At 39.4% G+C, this 17,706-nt stretch overlaps 1 protein-coding gene across 11 annotated transcripts in view; it reads left to right on the top strand.

Annotated features, from left to right (window-relative positions):
• The window catches only part of REV3L (REV3 like, DNA directed polymerase zeta catalytic subunit), a 178,597-nt gene extending 175,686 nt beyond the window's left edge, over positions 1 to 2,911 (top strand). For 8 of the 11 annotated variants that reach the window (XM_036247700.1, XM_036247701.1, XM_036247702.1 and 5 more), the window contains one exon: positions 1,789 to 2,364. In XM_036247700.1, the coding sequence (XP_036103593.1) occupies positions 1,789 to 1,929 (141 nt within the window). In that variant the 3' untranslated portion in view covers positions 1,930 to 2,364. Of the gene's footprint in view, positions 1 to 1,788 lie in introns of all 11 variants that reach the window. The other 3 variants (XM_036247699.1, XM_036247708.1, XM_036247698.1) reach the window with 2 other exon arrangements.
• The last annotated feature ends 14,795 nt before the right edge of the window (positions 2,912 to 17,706 follow it).

Here is a 17,706-nt window from a genome sequence, read left to right as displayed (position 1 = left end):
ATATTAGAGAATCTACCTTCTTTTCAAGTTTTTATGGAATGTTGAAAAATTGACCATATCTTAGTCTGTAAAGAAAACAATGTGAATTTCATAAAGTAGAAATATTATGAAAAAATATTTTATCAATACAGTGCTATAAAGCTAGTAATTATAAGCTCAGAAAATAAAATGATCTTTCCACTTGGAAATGTTAACACTGCCTATTAAACAAACATTACGTACAAGATTGTAGACAGCCATGGCAGATCTCAGAAAAATTGATCGCCTCACACACTTTTAATAGTAAACAGAAAAGAATGAAAATAAATGAATTCAGCATCTGACTGAAAACTTTTTAAAAAATTAAAGCCAAAGGATAGCAAAAATACAGAATTAGCAAAAATTTAAGTGGACTTTATTTTTAAATGTCTTCCTCCTTGTAAGCTAAAAAGTAAGTGTACATGTTGTGATGTTGAAAGTTCTAAACGTAAACAGAATTGAGCTCTAATGCTCAGTAAAGGGTCTAGGAACTCAACATTGAGTTAAATTTAGTGAGGCAAGTAATTCCATCCTGGTGTGTCTGTCAGACCAGCACAGCGAGCGCATCAATATTTATCAGCTGGTCCTGGCACCTGAGTTTAGCTGTAGCACACAGAGCTGTAGTACAGAAATTCTGTATTTGGGAATAGATTTGAGTCTCTTGTCAGAGGTCTAATTAATAAAACAGTATATACTTAAGTCTTCAACTGAAGCACATGTTTTTCAGCAGTTTGCACATGGCAGCATCATACTATTAGATAAAATAACCATGTGCTCAGAAAAATGTGTCCTACCATTGACTGGAAGATATTGGGGCACAGCTCTAAAATAGGAGCTCTTTTCTGTAGATCAGAGAATTAACTACAACAGATTTGATTTCTCTCTTAAAAGACAGTCTAGAGTAGTAGCTATTTAGTACTTCTCTCTTAATCACTTGGATACAGTATTCAAGTAAAAAAAAAAAAAAAAATCCGCCTGTATTTTCTTGACCCTTGGGGTCCTCACTATTCATCCTTTTTATTAAATTTTTTTATGTTTCTCATGTTTTAGAGTCATTTTTAAACTATGTGTGACTTGAGATTTATGTCTTGTTTAAAACCTGGTCATTATGTAAGGAATAACACTTCTCTTTTTTTAAATTGCCTTGTGGTTGATTATTTTGCTTCAGATCAGATCTTCTACGTCAGAGTCACCTGGGAACGCTAAGCAGTACCGATTCTTAGGCTCTCTATTCACTTCACTATTCTATTCACTGGTCCCGTATGGGGCTCAGGCATTATCATATTTTTAAGTTTATGTATAGCCAGGGTTGAGAACTACTGGTCCAGACTATTACTTTAAAACTCTCATCCTTTAATTTTTCTCATACTGAGATTTTTTTCTTCTGAAATAAGAAAATGGGTAACTTTTTAATGATTGGCATATAAAAAGATAAATCTAACCTGAAAAAAAGTGTTTGTAGCTCATTTAAGAGAGTCTTTGCATGGTTATTGGGTAGTTTATTATGTGGATCTTAATATAATAGCATTCTAATGTAAATGAAAGTTATCTAAGGAATGAAATGAATTTTGTGCTCTATGTTTTGTGAAATAATATCCTTTAGAAATGTCTCAACATAGGGTAGCCTAGGCTTTAGAGAGATGAAAATTAATGCAATGTTCTGTAACATATTATGTGTCGGGTCAGAAAGGAGGGATTATACAAGTCTGTTGTTTACACATATATACGGGAATTTTCCTGTTGTTTTATGTATTCCTCTTCTACTTTCAGATTTGCAAGAACTGTACAGGTTGCTTTGATCGACATATCCCATGTGTTTCTCTGAACTGCCCAGTACTTTTCAAACTCTCCCGAGTAAATAGAGAATTATCCAAGGCACCATATCTTCGGCAATTACTAGACCAGTTTTAAATTCTCAATATCACAGAATTCCAGGTGCTATTTGTTTTCAGTGTTTACCACTAAACTGTTGTGCATGGTGCTTTTTCAACTTTCATCTAGTCAAGTATGTTCATTGTCTATTATCTGAAGACTATGAAGACTTTTATGCTAACTGAATTAAAAATTGTATTTGTTGCTCTCTGAGTAGCCCACTTCTTACAATATACAAATTCCTCATCCTTTCACCTTTTAACATTGTTTTATAATGCAGGTGTGGCGTTTGCTCCAGTATGTGTAACATCTTGTAAATCCATTTGAGTAGGTCATATTTACTTCCCTGTGGAAGGAGCACTGAAAACCTCTTAAAAAAAAAAAAACATTCGTGTGTTTTCCTTGAACTGTCTGTATCAAGACGTGTAACTTAGAGATATCCATTCACTTTATAATTTTGACTGCGAAATATTTTGTAAATACACTTTTTTACTTTTCAAACTGAGTAAAATGTGCAATGAATTTTATACAAATGATTTTCAAGTTGTTTGGTATATTTCCTCTAGGTTTTGCCTGACTCAGAGTAGAGTTGTTATTCTGATCAAACTGTGCAAACAGTAGTACTATGTGTAGCATTTTGAAACATTATTTTCTAAACCGCTGTCTTGCTTTAGCTATTAATGGGGCATTGTGAGGAACTGTGCAAGGACATTTTTGTTACAAACCTGTGGGCCTGTTGCAATACTTTAAAAATAAAAAATTTTATTCCATTTTTGCTTGTTTTGTATAGACATTTCTATTGCTTCTAAATATGCTTAAAATATTTTCTTTCTTTATGTACTGTACAGTTAATCTTATTTGCCATCATCTTGAACACAAAATGTGTATTTAGAATATTTGTATAACTGTATAAAATGAAGAAGGAATTATGTGGTCAGTGCATTGTTTTTTAAACTGGAAATCATTTTGTTTTAAAAGTTAATAATGGAAACCATATTAAAATTGAATAAAATATGAAATATGGCAGTGTGATTTTTATCTTGTTATATAAATGGTATTAACTTTATCTGTTTTACAAGCCTTCGTTAGTTATATCTTACCCTATCCTTTTCAGTTATGTAAAGTTAACTGGTTATATCCTAATTGGTGTTATGATTCTCTTATAAAAAATTTAGGATTAAAAAAATGGCAGGAAAAGTTGTCTAGGAAAAATTTAGCTCTCATTTTTTAGAGTTCTAAGCATTTACTTGTTGTAGATCTTCTGAGTTCGTTGTAATTTAGCTTTACTTAACCTTGAAGCCAGAGGGAAAGCAAAAATTACATTATCACTTTTTAAAAACAAATGCCAATTTTTTCAATAGAAAAAATGTCTTACTGTATCATAGAAAGCTCACCAAAACTAAGTCTTCTCTTGCCAAATTTAATACTTCCAAGTACTAGGGGGATTAGGTTTCTGGAAATTATACAGTAAATATGGAATCAGAGAGATACTAAATCACGTCTCTGCTCATACTTCTAAGTCCCACAGAGACATCATAAATCCCCACTTCTGGGATCTATTTTTGTTTGTGCAAGTCTCGGAATTAGGCTTTCTTACTCTTGCGTGGGTGACCACTGATGACGTTTCCCATTATTTTCCCTTTTTTAAGTTTTGTGCTACCAGGACTTCCACTTGCATCATCATTCTCTTACATCATCTTTCTCATCATCATATCTGGACACAATATTCTCAACAGAATAACCATTCTTAACTTCTTTATAATTGGGCACAACCTAACTAACATGGTTAATCAACACGAGTGCCCAGAACTAGCTTAGCTGTAGGTGCCTAGCATACCTCTGGTTCCCTGAACTGCAGGGAGGGCCTCCCTCAACCGTCCCAGCCTGTATCCTAACTGCCTTTTAGTGAAATTCATCTGCTGTTTCAGTAACTGTCACCCGTGAACGTATTGAAACTTGGACCGAGTTTACAAAATATATATATATATATATATTTTGTAATAAGTTTTCAGTGTACTTTAATAATTCTTTTTCCTCCCTTTTAGATCAGCTATTTAATAACAAAGTTTTGTCTTTTTTACCCAGGACGCACATATATTCAACACACACAACTCAATTTTCTGAATAATGCTGAAGAAATAATTTCATTAAACATTCTCTTGTTTGTTAAAACATCATTTTCCCTCATTCTGCCCACTTCCCACCACTGCCTTTCCCTAGATGTGAAGTATTCATAAAAGCTACTTAACACTCTACCTCCTCTCCCCATCCCAGAGGTCCCAGTGAACAATGGAAAATGGGCAAATGCCAACCATGCACTATTCCAATCTATATGATCCATTTTCTAATAGTGTCTGTGAAGAAGGCCAACATATTAGGAAAAGCAGGTAAAAATGTAAACAGAGGGCAGTTACAAAGAATTCTGTGAAGGCTAGAGCAGGCCATCCAGAGATTTTAGCTCTGCCGATTGTCATAGGCCAGATCCTCATTAGTCTCGGAAGATGAACATTCCCTGCCATCGAGCATGCTGCCCTATGACCTAAAATGTCCCTCCAGAGCTGTATTTTATACTAGTAAAGTCTTGAGCTGTGTCATCTTGATCTTTCTCTCTACTCTGTTTTCATTTTCTTAATAGCTGAAGCACAGCAATATTTCTGTAGGGCCTATCAAATAAACTTTGAATATGATTTCTCAATTTCAAATAGCATTTCTTAAAATATTCACACACTTGACTTTACAAAGTAAAAATAAACCTGGCTGTAAACAGCATCGTTAGGGCCCTGCCATGAACGAGGCAGGCAGGAGGAAGGCAGCATGCACCAGTAGCTATTTTTAGGCTGGATGTGTCCCGATTCTCTCAGCAAGACCACTTCTTGCAGGACAGTCTGCTAAGCGAGCTGTACTTACTGTTATCCCGTAATACCTTCTCTTTCCCCTGATGTGCTGAGACTTGTTACCTTTAACCATTCTTTGTTTTATAAAAGTGAATGAAGTCTGAAACCATTAATGCTCCCAGATGTCTGCTTAATGAATAGCTTTATATAGGAAAATAGTCATGGGTTATTTCTCGCGTTTGGGATGTGAGGAGGCAGTCATAAGACAGTATTGAATCCACTGCAACATTTCCACACCCTCGCCCAAAGCTCTGTGCTATCACTTTGACCAAGTCCCAAGAGTGGCTTACACAGCAATATAATTTTGTAGAGGAACCTGATTTATAAAATCAGATTTCTGTGTATATTTGGGGAAAAGATACTAGGAATGACCCACCTTAGCCAAGAGGTCAGTTTCTGTGTGGGGATCTTCAATAAAGAGCTAAGACAGCTCAGTGAAAGGAACTCGTGCTTTGGAGTCCTCAATTTGAACAAACCTCTTGGAACTCTAGCTCCCAAGGGTGAGGGGTAGGCCTTAAGGGACAAAAAGGATCCAAGCCCATAGCCTCATCTACAAAACATAACTAATACCACCTACCTCTTAAGGTTGTTGAGGGTTCAAGAAGATGAAGAAAGTCACTAGACTTGTGACAGAGTTACTATTATAAATAAGCTGATTGCTGGCTGATGTATTTTTATAGCTTCTGCTACTGAAAACTGCCCAGTTCCCGATTTCAGGCCTCTCTGACAGCTAAAAGGTATTAGCACAAAATATTCAAAGTGATAAAAAGCAAGGACCTACAAGCAAGATTCTCTACCCAGCAAAGCTATCATGTAGACTTGAAGGACAGATATAGAACTTCCCAGACAAGAAAAGGCTGAAAGAGTTCATCACCACCAACCCAGTATTATATGTTCAAGGGTTTTTTTCAAGAAAAAAAAATAGATAAAAATATAAATAATAAAATCACAATAAATATCTGTCAACAATTACTGTAAATGTAAATGGAGTAAATGCTCCTATCAAAAGACAGGGTGGCTGAATGGATAAGAAAACAAGACTCTTACATAACTGTCTACAAGAAACTCACTTCAGATCGAAAAGACAGACTGAAAGAAAAAGAATGAAAAAATATATTTTATGAAAATGAAAACAAACAAAAAAAGCTGAGGTAGCAATACTTATACCAGACAAAATAGACTTTAAAACAAAGGCTACAACGAGACAAAGAAGGACCCAGCAATTCCACTTCTGGTTATTCAAAGATACCCAGTGAATATATATATCTGTATGTTCTTTGCAGCATTATTTACAATGGTCGAGATATGGAAGGAAACCAAGTGTTCATCAATAGATGAATGGGTAAAGTGGTACATATATACAATGGAATATGACTCAGCCATAAAAAAGAATGAAATCTTGCCTAGCTAGTGTGGCTCGGTGGTTGAGCGTTGACCCATGTACCAAGAGGTCGCCGGTTCGATTCCCGGTCGGGACACATGCCCAGGTTGTGGGCCAAATCCCCAGTGAGGAGCATGTAGGAGGCGGCCAGTCTATGTTCTCGCTCCTCAGTGTTTCTATCTCTCTCCCTCTCCCTTCCTCTCTCTATAAAATCAATAAGGAAAAAAAATGTTTTTTTAGGACTCTGAAAATGTTAAAAGCTTTATTTATTTTTATATTTTATTTTCTTTTTGTTGTTACAGATGTTTCTCCTTTTTTCACCCCATTGACTCCCTCCTCCCTATCCCCTCCCACCCCATCCCCAGTTTTGTTTATGTCCATCGGTTATGCGTACATGCATATAAGTTCTGTGGTTTATCCCTTCCCTGCCCCCCCTTCTGAGGAATGTCAGTCTGTACCTTGATTCTATGTTTCTGGGTCTATTTTGTTTATCAGTTTGTTTAGTTCATTATATTCCAGAAATAAGTGAGATCATGTGATATTTGTCTTTCTCTGCTTGGCTTGTTTCACTTGGGATAATACTCTCCAGGCCCCTCCATGTCATCTCAAAGGATAAGAGATCTTTCTTTCTTACCGCTGCATAGTACTCCATTGTGTATATGTACCACAGCTCTTTTATTCATTCGTCTACTGATGGACACTTGGGCTGTTTCCAGATCTTAGCTATTGTAAATAGTGCTGTTATGAACATAGGGGTACATATATTCTTTCTGATAAGGGGTAAATTTCCAAAATATATAGAGTACTCACACAACTCAACAAAAGGAAGACAACGAACCCAATTAAAAAATGAGCAAGGGACCTAAAGAGACACCTCTCCAAACAGGACATACAAATGGCCAAGACACATATGAAAAAAATGCTCAACATCACTAATCATCAGAGAGATGCAAATTAAAACATCAATGAGGTATCACCTCATACCTGTCAGAATGGCCACCATCAACAAATCATCAAACAAGTGTTGGCGAGGGTGTGGAGAAAAGGGGACTCTAGTATACTGCTGGTGGGAATGCAGACTGGTGCAGCCACTATGGAAAACAATATGGTGTTACCTCAAAAAATTAAAAATTAAACTGCCATTTGACCAGTGATCCCACTTCTAGGAATATACCCTTAAGAACCCTGAAAAAAAATTTTTTTTGAAAGGATGAAATTTTGCCATCTGCAATAACATGGATGGATCTGGAGGGTACTGTGCTGAGTGAAATAAGTCAGAAAGAGAAAGACAAATGTCATATGATTTCACTTATAAGTGAAAAAAACAACAACAAAACAAGCAGACCGGAAACAGACTCATAGATACATAGAACATTTTGAAAGTTGCCAGATAGGAGATGGGTTGGGGAGATGGATGGAAAAGGTAAAGGGATTAAGAAGTACAAATTGGGTCCTGGCTGGTTTGGCTCAGCAGTTAGAGCATTGGCCTTTGGTCCAGAGAGACCCGGGTTCAGTTCCCACTAAGGGCACGTACCTCGATTGCAGTTTGTCCCTGGCCCCGGTTGGGGTCGTAGGAGAGGCAGCCACTCGATGTGTCTCTTTCACGTCGATGTTTCTCTCTCTTTCTTCCTCTCTCTCCCTCCCAATCTACCTGAAAAAAATTGGAGAAATGTCTTCAGGTGAGGATAAAAAAAAAAAAAAAAGAAACAAATTGGTAGTTACAGAATAGTCATGGGGATGTAAAGTACAGCATAAGGAATATAGTTGATAATATTGTAATAACTACATATATAGTGTCATGTGGGTACTAGATTTATCAGGGTGGTCACTTCATAAATTATATAAATGTCTAATCTCTGAGTTGTACACCTGAAACTAACCTAATATTGTATATTAACCATAATTGAAAAATTAAAAACTTACTTTTTTTTTTCTTTATTGATTTTAGAGAGGAAGGGAAAGGGAGAGAGAGATAGAAACATCAATGAGAGAGAACATCGTTAGGCCGCCTCCTGCATGCCCCCGGACGGGGATCCGGCCCATAACCTGGGCATGTGTTCTGACCAGGAATCGAACTGGCGACCTCTTGGTGCATGGGTCGGTGCTCAACCACTGAGCCACACCGGCCAGACTAAAAATTTATTTTTAAAAAAAGATGCTAACCAAGGTCAGGAGAACAAAGCATGAACAAAGTGAGAATTTTAACAAAGAGATAGAAAATATGAGAAAGTGCCCTGGCTGGTTTGGCTCAGTGGTTAGAGCGTCGGCCTGTGGTCGGGAGAGACCCGGGTTCAGTTCCCGCTAAGGGCATGTACCTCAGTTGCAGTTTGTCCCCGGCCCTGGGTCATGCGGGTGGCAACCACTCGATGTGTCCCTTTCACGTCGATGTTTCTCTCTCTCTCTCTTCCTCTCTCTCCCTCCCACTCTATCTGAACAAAAAATGGAAAAATGTCCTTAGGTAAGGATTAAAAAAAAAAAAAAATATATATATATATATATATATATATATATATATATATATGAAAGTACCAAACAGAAATCACAGAGCTGAAAAATACAATAAAGTGGTTCAACAGACTAGATGAAGCAGGAAAAAAGGATAACAAAATCAAAGACAGGGCAGTGGAATTCGTCCAATAAGAGCAGGGGGAAAAGAGTGAAGATAGCTAATGGAACAACAACAAGCAGACCAATATTCACATTACTGTATAGGGGTCCCAGAAGGAGAAGGAAAGACAGAAAAAAGCAGAAAACTTATTTGAAGAAATAACAGCTAAAAACTTTCCTAATCTAGAGAAGGAAAGATATTCAGATAAAGGAAGCCCAAAAAGTTTCAAATAAGATCAACTCAATGAAACCCAAAAAAAGACACGTAATTAAACTCAAAATTAGACAAAGAGAGGATCTTAAAAGCAGCAAGAGAAAAACTTGTTTTATACAAGGGAACCCCATAAGACTATAAACAGATTTTTCAGCAGAGACTTTGCAGGCCAGAAGGAAATGGCACAAAGTTCTGAAAGAAAAAACTGCCAAACAAGAACACTACCCAGCAACGTTGTCCTTCAGAACTAAAGGAGAGAGAGTTTTACAAAAAACAAAAGCTGAAGAAGTTCTGCACCATTAAACTAGCCTTCCAAAATGTTAAAGAGACTGAAATGTTAAACTGAAATGAGGGGCACTAATTAGTAACAGGAAAAAATATGAAAGTGTAAATCTCACTGATTAAGATAAATAGTTAAATTCAGAATAATCTAATGTTGCAATGGTGTTAGCTAATCACTTATAAACCTAGTACGGAGGTTAAAAGACAAAGTGGTAAAAATGTTATAACCACAATAATTTGTTACTGGATACACAAGATAAAAATATTTAGACTGTGACATCAAGAACATAAACTGTGGTGGGTAGTATAAATGTAGAGTTTAAAAATGCATTTGAACTTAAATTGTTATCAACTTAAAATAGACTGTTATAAATATATGATGTTTTAAGTAAGCCTTGTGGTAACCACAAAGCAAAAACCTATAGTAGATACACATAAGATAAAGAGAAATATGCTTAAAGATACCAACACAGAAAAATCACAAAGGAAGAGAGCAAGAGAATAACAAAGGAATTACAAAACAGCCAGAAAAAATGAACAGAATGACAATAAGTACATACCTATCAAAAACTACTTTAAATGTAAATGGACTAAATTTTCCAACCAAACTACAGAGTAGCTGAGTAGATGTGAAAGAGGGGGAGAGAAGGGGGAAGAAAGAGGGAGGAAGAAGAGTTGATTTTGTCTGACATAAGTCTGGCTATCCTAGCTTTCTTTAGGTTTCCATTTGCATGGAATATCTTTCTCTATCTTTTCATTTTCAGTCTGTGTGTGTCCTTAAAGCTGAGGTGAAAGAATTATCATTATTAAAATGTTCATACTAGTCAAAGCAATCTACAGATTCAATGCAATCTCTTATCAAAATTCCAATGGATTTTTCACAGAACTAGAACAAACAATTCTAAAATTTGTATGGAACTACAAAAGACCCCAAGTAGCCAAAGCAATCTTGAGAAAGAACATGCTGGAGGCATTATTCTCCCTGATTTCAAACTATATTACAAAGCTATAGTAATCAAAACAGTATGGTATTAGCATAAAAACAGACACATAGATCAATGGAACAGAATAGAGAGGCCAGAAATAAACCCATGCATATATGGTCAATTAATTTACAACAAAGGGACAGTCTCTTCAGTAAATGGTGTTAGGAAAATTGAACAGCAACATGCAAAAGAATAAACTGGACCCTTATCTTAACCATACATAAAAATTAACTCAAAATGGATTAAAAATTTAATGTAAACCTGAAATCATAAAACTTCTAGAAGAAAATATAGGTGGTAAGCTCCTTGACATTGACCTTAGCAATGATTTTTGGATCTGACATCAAAAGCAAAGGGAACAAAAGCAAAAGTAAACAAGTGGGACTACATCAGACTAAACAGCTTTCATACATCAAAGGAAACCATCAACAAAATGAAAAGGCCACCTAACAAAAGGTAGAAAATATTTGCAAATCAAAAATCTGATAACAGGATAATACCCAAAATATATAAAGAACTCATACAGCTCGATGGCAAAAATCCAATTAAAAAATGGGCAGAACCCTGGTTGGTTTGGCTCAGCGGTTAGAGCGTTGGCCTGCGGTCCGGAGAGACCCGGGTTCGGTTCCCGCTAAGGGCACGTACCTCGGTTGCAGTTTGTCCCCGGCCCCAGTTGGGGTCGTGAGGGAGGCAGCCACTCGAGGTGTCCCTTTCACGTCAATGTTTCTCTCTCCCTCTCTCTCCCTCCCACTCTACCTGAATAAATATGGAAAAATGTCGTCAGTGAGGATAAAAAAAAAAGGGCAGAGGATGTGAACAGACATTTTTCCAAAGACATACAAATGGCCAAAAGACACATAAGATACTCAACATCACTAATCATCAGGAAAATGTAAATCAAATCCACAATGAGATATCACTTCACACCTGTCAGAATGGCTATTATCAAAAAGACAATAAATAACAAATGTTGGGAGGATATGGAGAAAAGGAAACCCTTGTGCACTGTTGGTGGGGATGTAAATTAGTGCAGCTATTATGGAAAACAATATGAAGGTTCCTTAAAAAATAAAAATAGAACTATCATGTGACCCAGAGATCCCACTTCTGGGTAATTATCTGAAGGAAACAAAATCAGTTTCTCAAAAAGATATCTGACTCCCACGTTCATCGCATTACCGACAATGGTCAAGATATGGAAACCTGCCCTGGCTGGTTTGGCCCAGTGGTTAGAATGTCGGCCCACGGACCAGGACCAGAGAGTCCTGGGTTCGGTTACCGCTAGGGGCATGTGCCTTGGTTTCAGTTTGTCCCCAGCCCCGGTTGCGGTCATGCAGGTGGCAACCAGTTGATGTGTCTCTCTCACATCGATGTTTCTCTTTTTCTCTTCCTCCCTCTCTCCCTCCCACTCTATCTGAAGATAAATGGAAAAAAAAAAAAGTCCTTGGGTGAGGATAAAAAAAAAAAAAGATATGGAAACCTAAGTGCCCATCAACAAATGAATGGATAACAAAAATTTGGTATGTATGTGTATAGATATATGTGTGTGTGTGTGTGTGTGTGTGTGTGTGTGTGTGTGTATATGCCATAAAAAAGGAAGGAAATCCTGTCAATTGTGACTGCATGGATGGACCTTGAGGGCATTATACTAAGTGAAATAAGTAAGACAGAGAAAGACAGTATGATATCACATATGTGGAATCTAAAAAAAGAAATAATCCATTGATACAGAAAACCAACTGGTGGGTTGATAGAGGTGGGCAAAATGGGTGAAGGGGATGAAAAGGGATAAACATCCAGTTATAAATCAGGGATGTAAAGTACAGCATGGTGACCATAAGTTAACAATATTGTGTTGTATATTTCAAAGTTGCAAAGACAGTAACATTCTCATCAGAAGAAAGTTTTATGACATATGGTGATGGATGTTCAGTAAACCTACTGCAATCATTTCACAGTACATACATCATATTGTTACATTGTACACCTAAAAGTAATTACAGTGTTATATGTCAACTCTATCTCAATAAAAATAAAGCAAGCAGAGGATATTTATATTCATTTTTATATACATATAAATACACTTTATATTTATATATACACAGATATCTCTAGAAGACACCCAAAAATAACAAGAGTAGGGATCAAGGGTGAATAAGATTTATTCTTTAATTTACCCTTGTACTACTTGAGTTTATTATGTACTACTTGCATATATTATCCATAGAAACAACTGTGTACTCTTGCTGATTCTCACTCTTTTGTTGCTAGTGGGTTCCAGTTATCTTTGCTACTTCGTGGCGTCCAAGGGAATCCATCCTTTGCAGGGTGCCTGAGCAGAGAGCTCCCAGGTCAGGTGTGTGAGGTCCCAGCCACACATCTTCTTACTGACTTGCCAGGACAACTAAGTGTCCTTGTGACCCATAATCTCATTAGCTTAGTTAATGGTCCCACCTGGCCTTCCTAGCCACAACAGTTGTAAAAACTCTTACTACTTCCCTTTTGTAGATGGTCTCTTTTACTAAACTAGTGAGCACTATTTTCTGACTAAAATTCCCCATTTTTTGCTGCTTTATTTTTTCTCCAGCTGAGTGGTTTTGGAATAACAATAGCAATAGTAGCGAACATTTATTACATACTTAGAATGTGTATTAGCTTGCTAGAGCTGCCATGAAAGAAGTCACAGACTGGGTGACTTGAACGGGAATCTCTCCCACAATTCTGAAGGCTGGAAGTCTGAGGTCAAGGCACTGGGGGGTCTGGTTTCCTCTGCAGCCTCTCTCCTTGGCTTACATGTAGGCGGCTCTCTTCTGTGTCTTCTGTGTCCAAATTTCCTCTTCTTATAAGGACACCAGTCATATTGGATTAGGGTCAACCCTAATGACCTCATTTTAATTTCCTTTTTAAAGGCCTTATCTCCAAATTGTCACAGTCTGGGACACTGGAGGTTAGGACTTCAACATATGAACTAGGGGCAGGGGTGAGGACACAATTCCGCCCATAACAGTATGTATGAAGCAATATGCTGTCTTTGCAAACATGATTTCATTTAGTCTCTCTCCCTACACCATGAAAGGGAACTGAGGCACAGAGAAATTAAGTAGTGTGGTCAAAGTAGTAGGCAGCAGAGACAGAATTTGAACTTAGGCTAAGAGACTCCAGATCCCACTTTTAACACCACACCACAGTTTCTTTCATGTGTTCTACTGGATCCATTCAAGTTTTCCAAAGGAGAGAGAATGAAACAGCTGCTGTACTGAGTGAATTGAGAAATTCCACCCCCAAACCATTCCCTTTCCCAGTGGGAGGTAGCAGAGGGGCCCCAGCCAGTCCTCAGGTCTGTCCTGGTGAACCACAGCCTCTTACCCCATCCTTCCGACTCAGGGAACCTTCAGGAGAGGTAGTGTGGTCACGCAGTCCACTCATGCCTAACCAGATCCATGGAGAATGAAGTGGGGGCGGAACGATGAACCAGGCCCCTGCTTGGAGAGTGTTGAGGACTCTTGGATAGCACAGTTATTCTTGACATACTGTCATATCTGGCCCAATGCCAAGGCTTCTCGAGTTTTGTATATAGGAGCCAGAAGAGTCCAAACTTTGCCCAGAGTCCCTGGCATAAGGCAAAGGTACAAAAGGATCTGTGCCCAGAGTGAAGTACATGGCTGTGAGCTCAGGTTACTGAACACACAGATGGCGGTAGTCAAACAGGGACATCCGGAGTGTCCTCACTGCTCAGTAAGGCAAGGGTGAATGTGGTCCTTCAGCTTCTCTCAGCTTCAACTCTCCTACTTGAAAAAATATCTTCCCAAAACTCCAGTAAGGTGTGAAGTGCTCGGGGGGTTGCTGTACACCTGAATCTTGCTCCAAGTTAGAAGCATTTAGCCAGATTATCACTGTAATTGTTTTACACAAGATTTAAAAAAATAGGGCTGTGGCCACTCGCAGCCACGGTCAGCTGCAGGCCGCGCCGAAGGGAGCGAGGAGAAGCCTCCTGGTTTCTGCAGACCTGAGTTCTCCTTCCCATTCTGCAGTGCTGAGCTCTCCTTCCCATTCTGCAGTCCTGAGCTCTCCTTCCCATTCTGCAGTGCTGAGCTCTCCTTCCCATTCTGCAGTCCTGAGCTCTCCTTCCCATTCTGCAGTGCTGAGCTCTCCTTCCCATTCTGCAGTGCTGAGCTCTCCTTCCCATTCTGCAGACCTGAGCTCTCCTTCCCATTCTGCAGTGCTGAGCTCTCCTTCCCATTCTGCAGACCTGAGCTCTCCTTCCCATTCTGCAGACCTGAGCTCTCCTTCCCATTCTGCAGTCCTGAGCTCTCCTTCCCATTCTGCAGTGCTGAGCTCCCCTTCCCATTCTGCAGTCCTGAGCTCTCCTTCCCATTCTGCAGTGCTGAGCTCTCCTTCCCATTCTGCAGACCTGAGCTCCCCTTCCCATTCTGCAGACCTGAGCTCCCCTTCCCATTCTGCAGTGCTGAGCTCCCCTTCCCATTCTGCAGACCTGAGCTCTCCTTCCCATTCTGCATGCTGAGCTCTCCCTTCCCATTCTGCAGTCTGAGCTCTCCTTCCCATTCTGCAGTGCTGAGCTCTCCTTCCCATTCTGCAGTGCTGAGCTCTCCTTCCCATTCTGCAGTGCTGAGCTCTCCTTCCCATTCTGCAGTGCTGAGCTCTCCTTCCCATTCTGCAGTGCTGAGCTCTCCCTCCCATTCTGCAGTGCTGAGCTCCCCCTTCCCATTCTGCAGTGCTGAGCTCTCCTTCCCATTCTGCAGTGCTGAGCTCCCCTTCCCATTCTGCAGTGCTGAGCTCCCCTTCCCATTCTGCAGTGCTGAGCTCCCCTTCCCATTCTGCAGTGCTGAGCTCTCCTTCCCATTCTGCAGTGCTGAGCTCCCCTTCCCATTCTGCAGTGCTGAGCTCCCCTTCCCATTCTGCAGTGCTGAGCTCTCCTTCCCATTCTGCAGTCCTGAGCTCTCCTTCCCATTCTGCAGTGCTGAGCTCCCCTTCCCATTCTGGAACACAGACATATCTGGGATCATCTCGATTAAGGAATTACTATTCCAGTAAAACATTGACTAAGATCTCAAGCTAGTAACAGCCTCTTTGGGGGACTTGTAAGTTTAGAAATTAGACCACAAATGTAAAAGAAGCTGAAAGGTAAAAAATGTTCGATGTCATCAAAGATGTAAGATGTCATTTCTAAAAATATCTGTGAAGTGAAAATAAAAGACTATTCACATCTTAGGAACCCCATCTGACCATCACATTCATTTTGGAAATATTCTTGACTAATTTGTAGAGCGACGCCAAACTAATTTTTAAACATCCATGAAATGAGACGTGAATCTTATGTTAAATCAACATCAGTGTTCATTTATAATATCAATATTTTATTCAAATGAGCTTTACGCTGTACAAAGCCATGTAGACAATGAGTAGTTTTAAATCCAGATGTAATAAAGATCACCCCTACCCTAATAAGTCCCTAAATCAAAATTGATCAGTGAAAACCTGTCTAGAAGGGCAACCTCCAAAAGGTCCAGAGTTGGTGTGCTTGGGGTAGGATGTTAAAGAATGCTGATTACCTCCTTTACGGACTGAGCACTTCCTCTCCGGTTTTCCTTCAAAGGAAGTGTACACATTTAAGCATCTACAGAAGCAGCATCACTTAACCAAGCTGTAAATTCGTCTTCAAAAACCACTGTAACTAGCCAAGGTTCCAGCTCTCTGCATTGATGCCAGCAGTGGTTTTCAATCTCAAATGCGTATTACCATCACTGGGGTTACTTTAAAAAAATATCCAAAATCAGGCTCTACTCCAGACCAATCAAACTCTTATTTAAGGAATAATGCTGGACACCAGTTTTTTAACACTCCCAGGTGATCCTAACAGCAGCCAGGGTTAAAAGCCACTGGAGCAAAGGCTTATCACTTGACCAAGGAACAAGAATCTGTGTCGCAATCACACTTCTCCCTTGGGCCCTTTTTTGTCCTGGAGGGTGCAGAAGCAAAATGTCACTTTGCCTTGCTCAAGATGACAAAGTACTTTCCATATCATAGAGACACTTTGTACCCTAAGATAAATCAAATGTAACAGGGCCCTTTGACTGGTTCCAATCTCAAAAACAATAAAACCTCAAACATTTCCCATAAGCCTGGATTCCTTAGCAAAGCAATTTTATCCCTGGTTTTTGCTGTGCTGATGTCTGAAGACTTGTCATGATCTTTGTGAATAGGATCATCACGTGTGAAAGTTACTGCTTTTCCACCATGAACAGATGAATGTGAACTTAGAAACCTTGGTAGGTCTGGCTTTTTTTTTTTTCTTTAAATACTGTGGGTTTTTTTGTTTGTTTGGTACGTGCCCCTAGCCACTAGGGCCTAGCGGGAACCGAACCCGGGACTCTCTGGTCCGCAGGCTGATGCTCCAACCGCTGAGCCAAACCAGCCAGGGCCTAAATACTGTGTTTTTATTTGGCAAGCCAGTCATTTTCTTGCTCTTTGCTGGTAAACTTTTCCTCTCCTAAATGCTCCTGTCTCTGAGTCTGTCTTCAACAAGGGAAAAGGTCCAAAGAGTGCTTGGAACTCAGGGTAACCTCCTCCTAAGAGTAGAAAGTTCTCTGCAATTGATAAGTAAACAGCTGAGAAATGAGAACCTGCCCGATTAGCCCACAGGTGTAACCCAAGATGAAGTTCACCACAACCATGTCCTCTGACTGTACTGAACAGTCCCCAGGCTGGTATCTGACGCCGGTGCTGTCGCCTTCCTAAGCAGGTTGTCACTGTATTCACCCCAACTGCATTGGGCTAAGTAATTTTTTACAAAACTCTAAGAATGACCTTGCCCGGCCAGTGTGGCTCAGTGGCTGAGCGTTGACCCATGCACCAAGAGGCTGCCAATTCGATTCCCAGTCAGGGCACATGCCCCGGTTGTGGGCCCGATCCCCAGTGGGGGGGCATGCAAGAGACGGCCAATTGATGTTCTCCCTCATTGATGTTTCTCTCTCTCTCTCTCCCTTCCTCTCTCTCTCATATCAATAAAAGAAAAAAAAAAGTTTTTTTAAAGAATGACCTCAAAGATTACCTGTAAAAATACTGGAAAAGAAGATGCAAACACACACATGAAAACAAAATACTTTATTCACTTTTCTGGAACTGGATAAAGCCTATTAAAATAAGATATACTGGCTCTTCAGCTAACACAAAGGCTGTCATAGCAAATCTTACTTGAAAGCTTGGTGAAGGCAAGGATCTCATCAGTCCTGTCTTCTGTTATATTCCCAGAGTGATTACTAAACATGGTACATACTCAGTAGATATCTGTTAAATGATTGAAATATGTGGACTCAGAAATCTTCCTGGTCCAGAGATTAGAGCTGTAATAATATCTCTTAAAAACTGGGACTCTGCCAGGGCTCAGCTGTTAGAGCGTCAGCCCATGGACCAGAGAGTCCCGGGTTCGGTTCC

This window comes from Molossus molossus, unplaced genomic scaffold, assembly GCF_014108415.1.
Source record: "Molossus molossus isolate mMolMol1 unplaced genomic scaffold, mMolMol1.p scaffold_m16_p_8, whole genome shotgun sequence".
NCBI classification, from domain to species: domain Eukaryota; kingdom Metazoa; phylum Chordata; class Mammalia; order Chiroptera; family Molossidae; genus Molossus; species Molossus molossus.
Note: the sequence above shows the minus strand (reverse complement) of the source record. Positions and strands in the feature narration are given on the sequence as shown.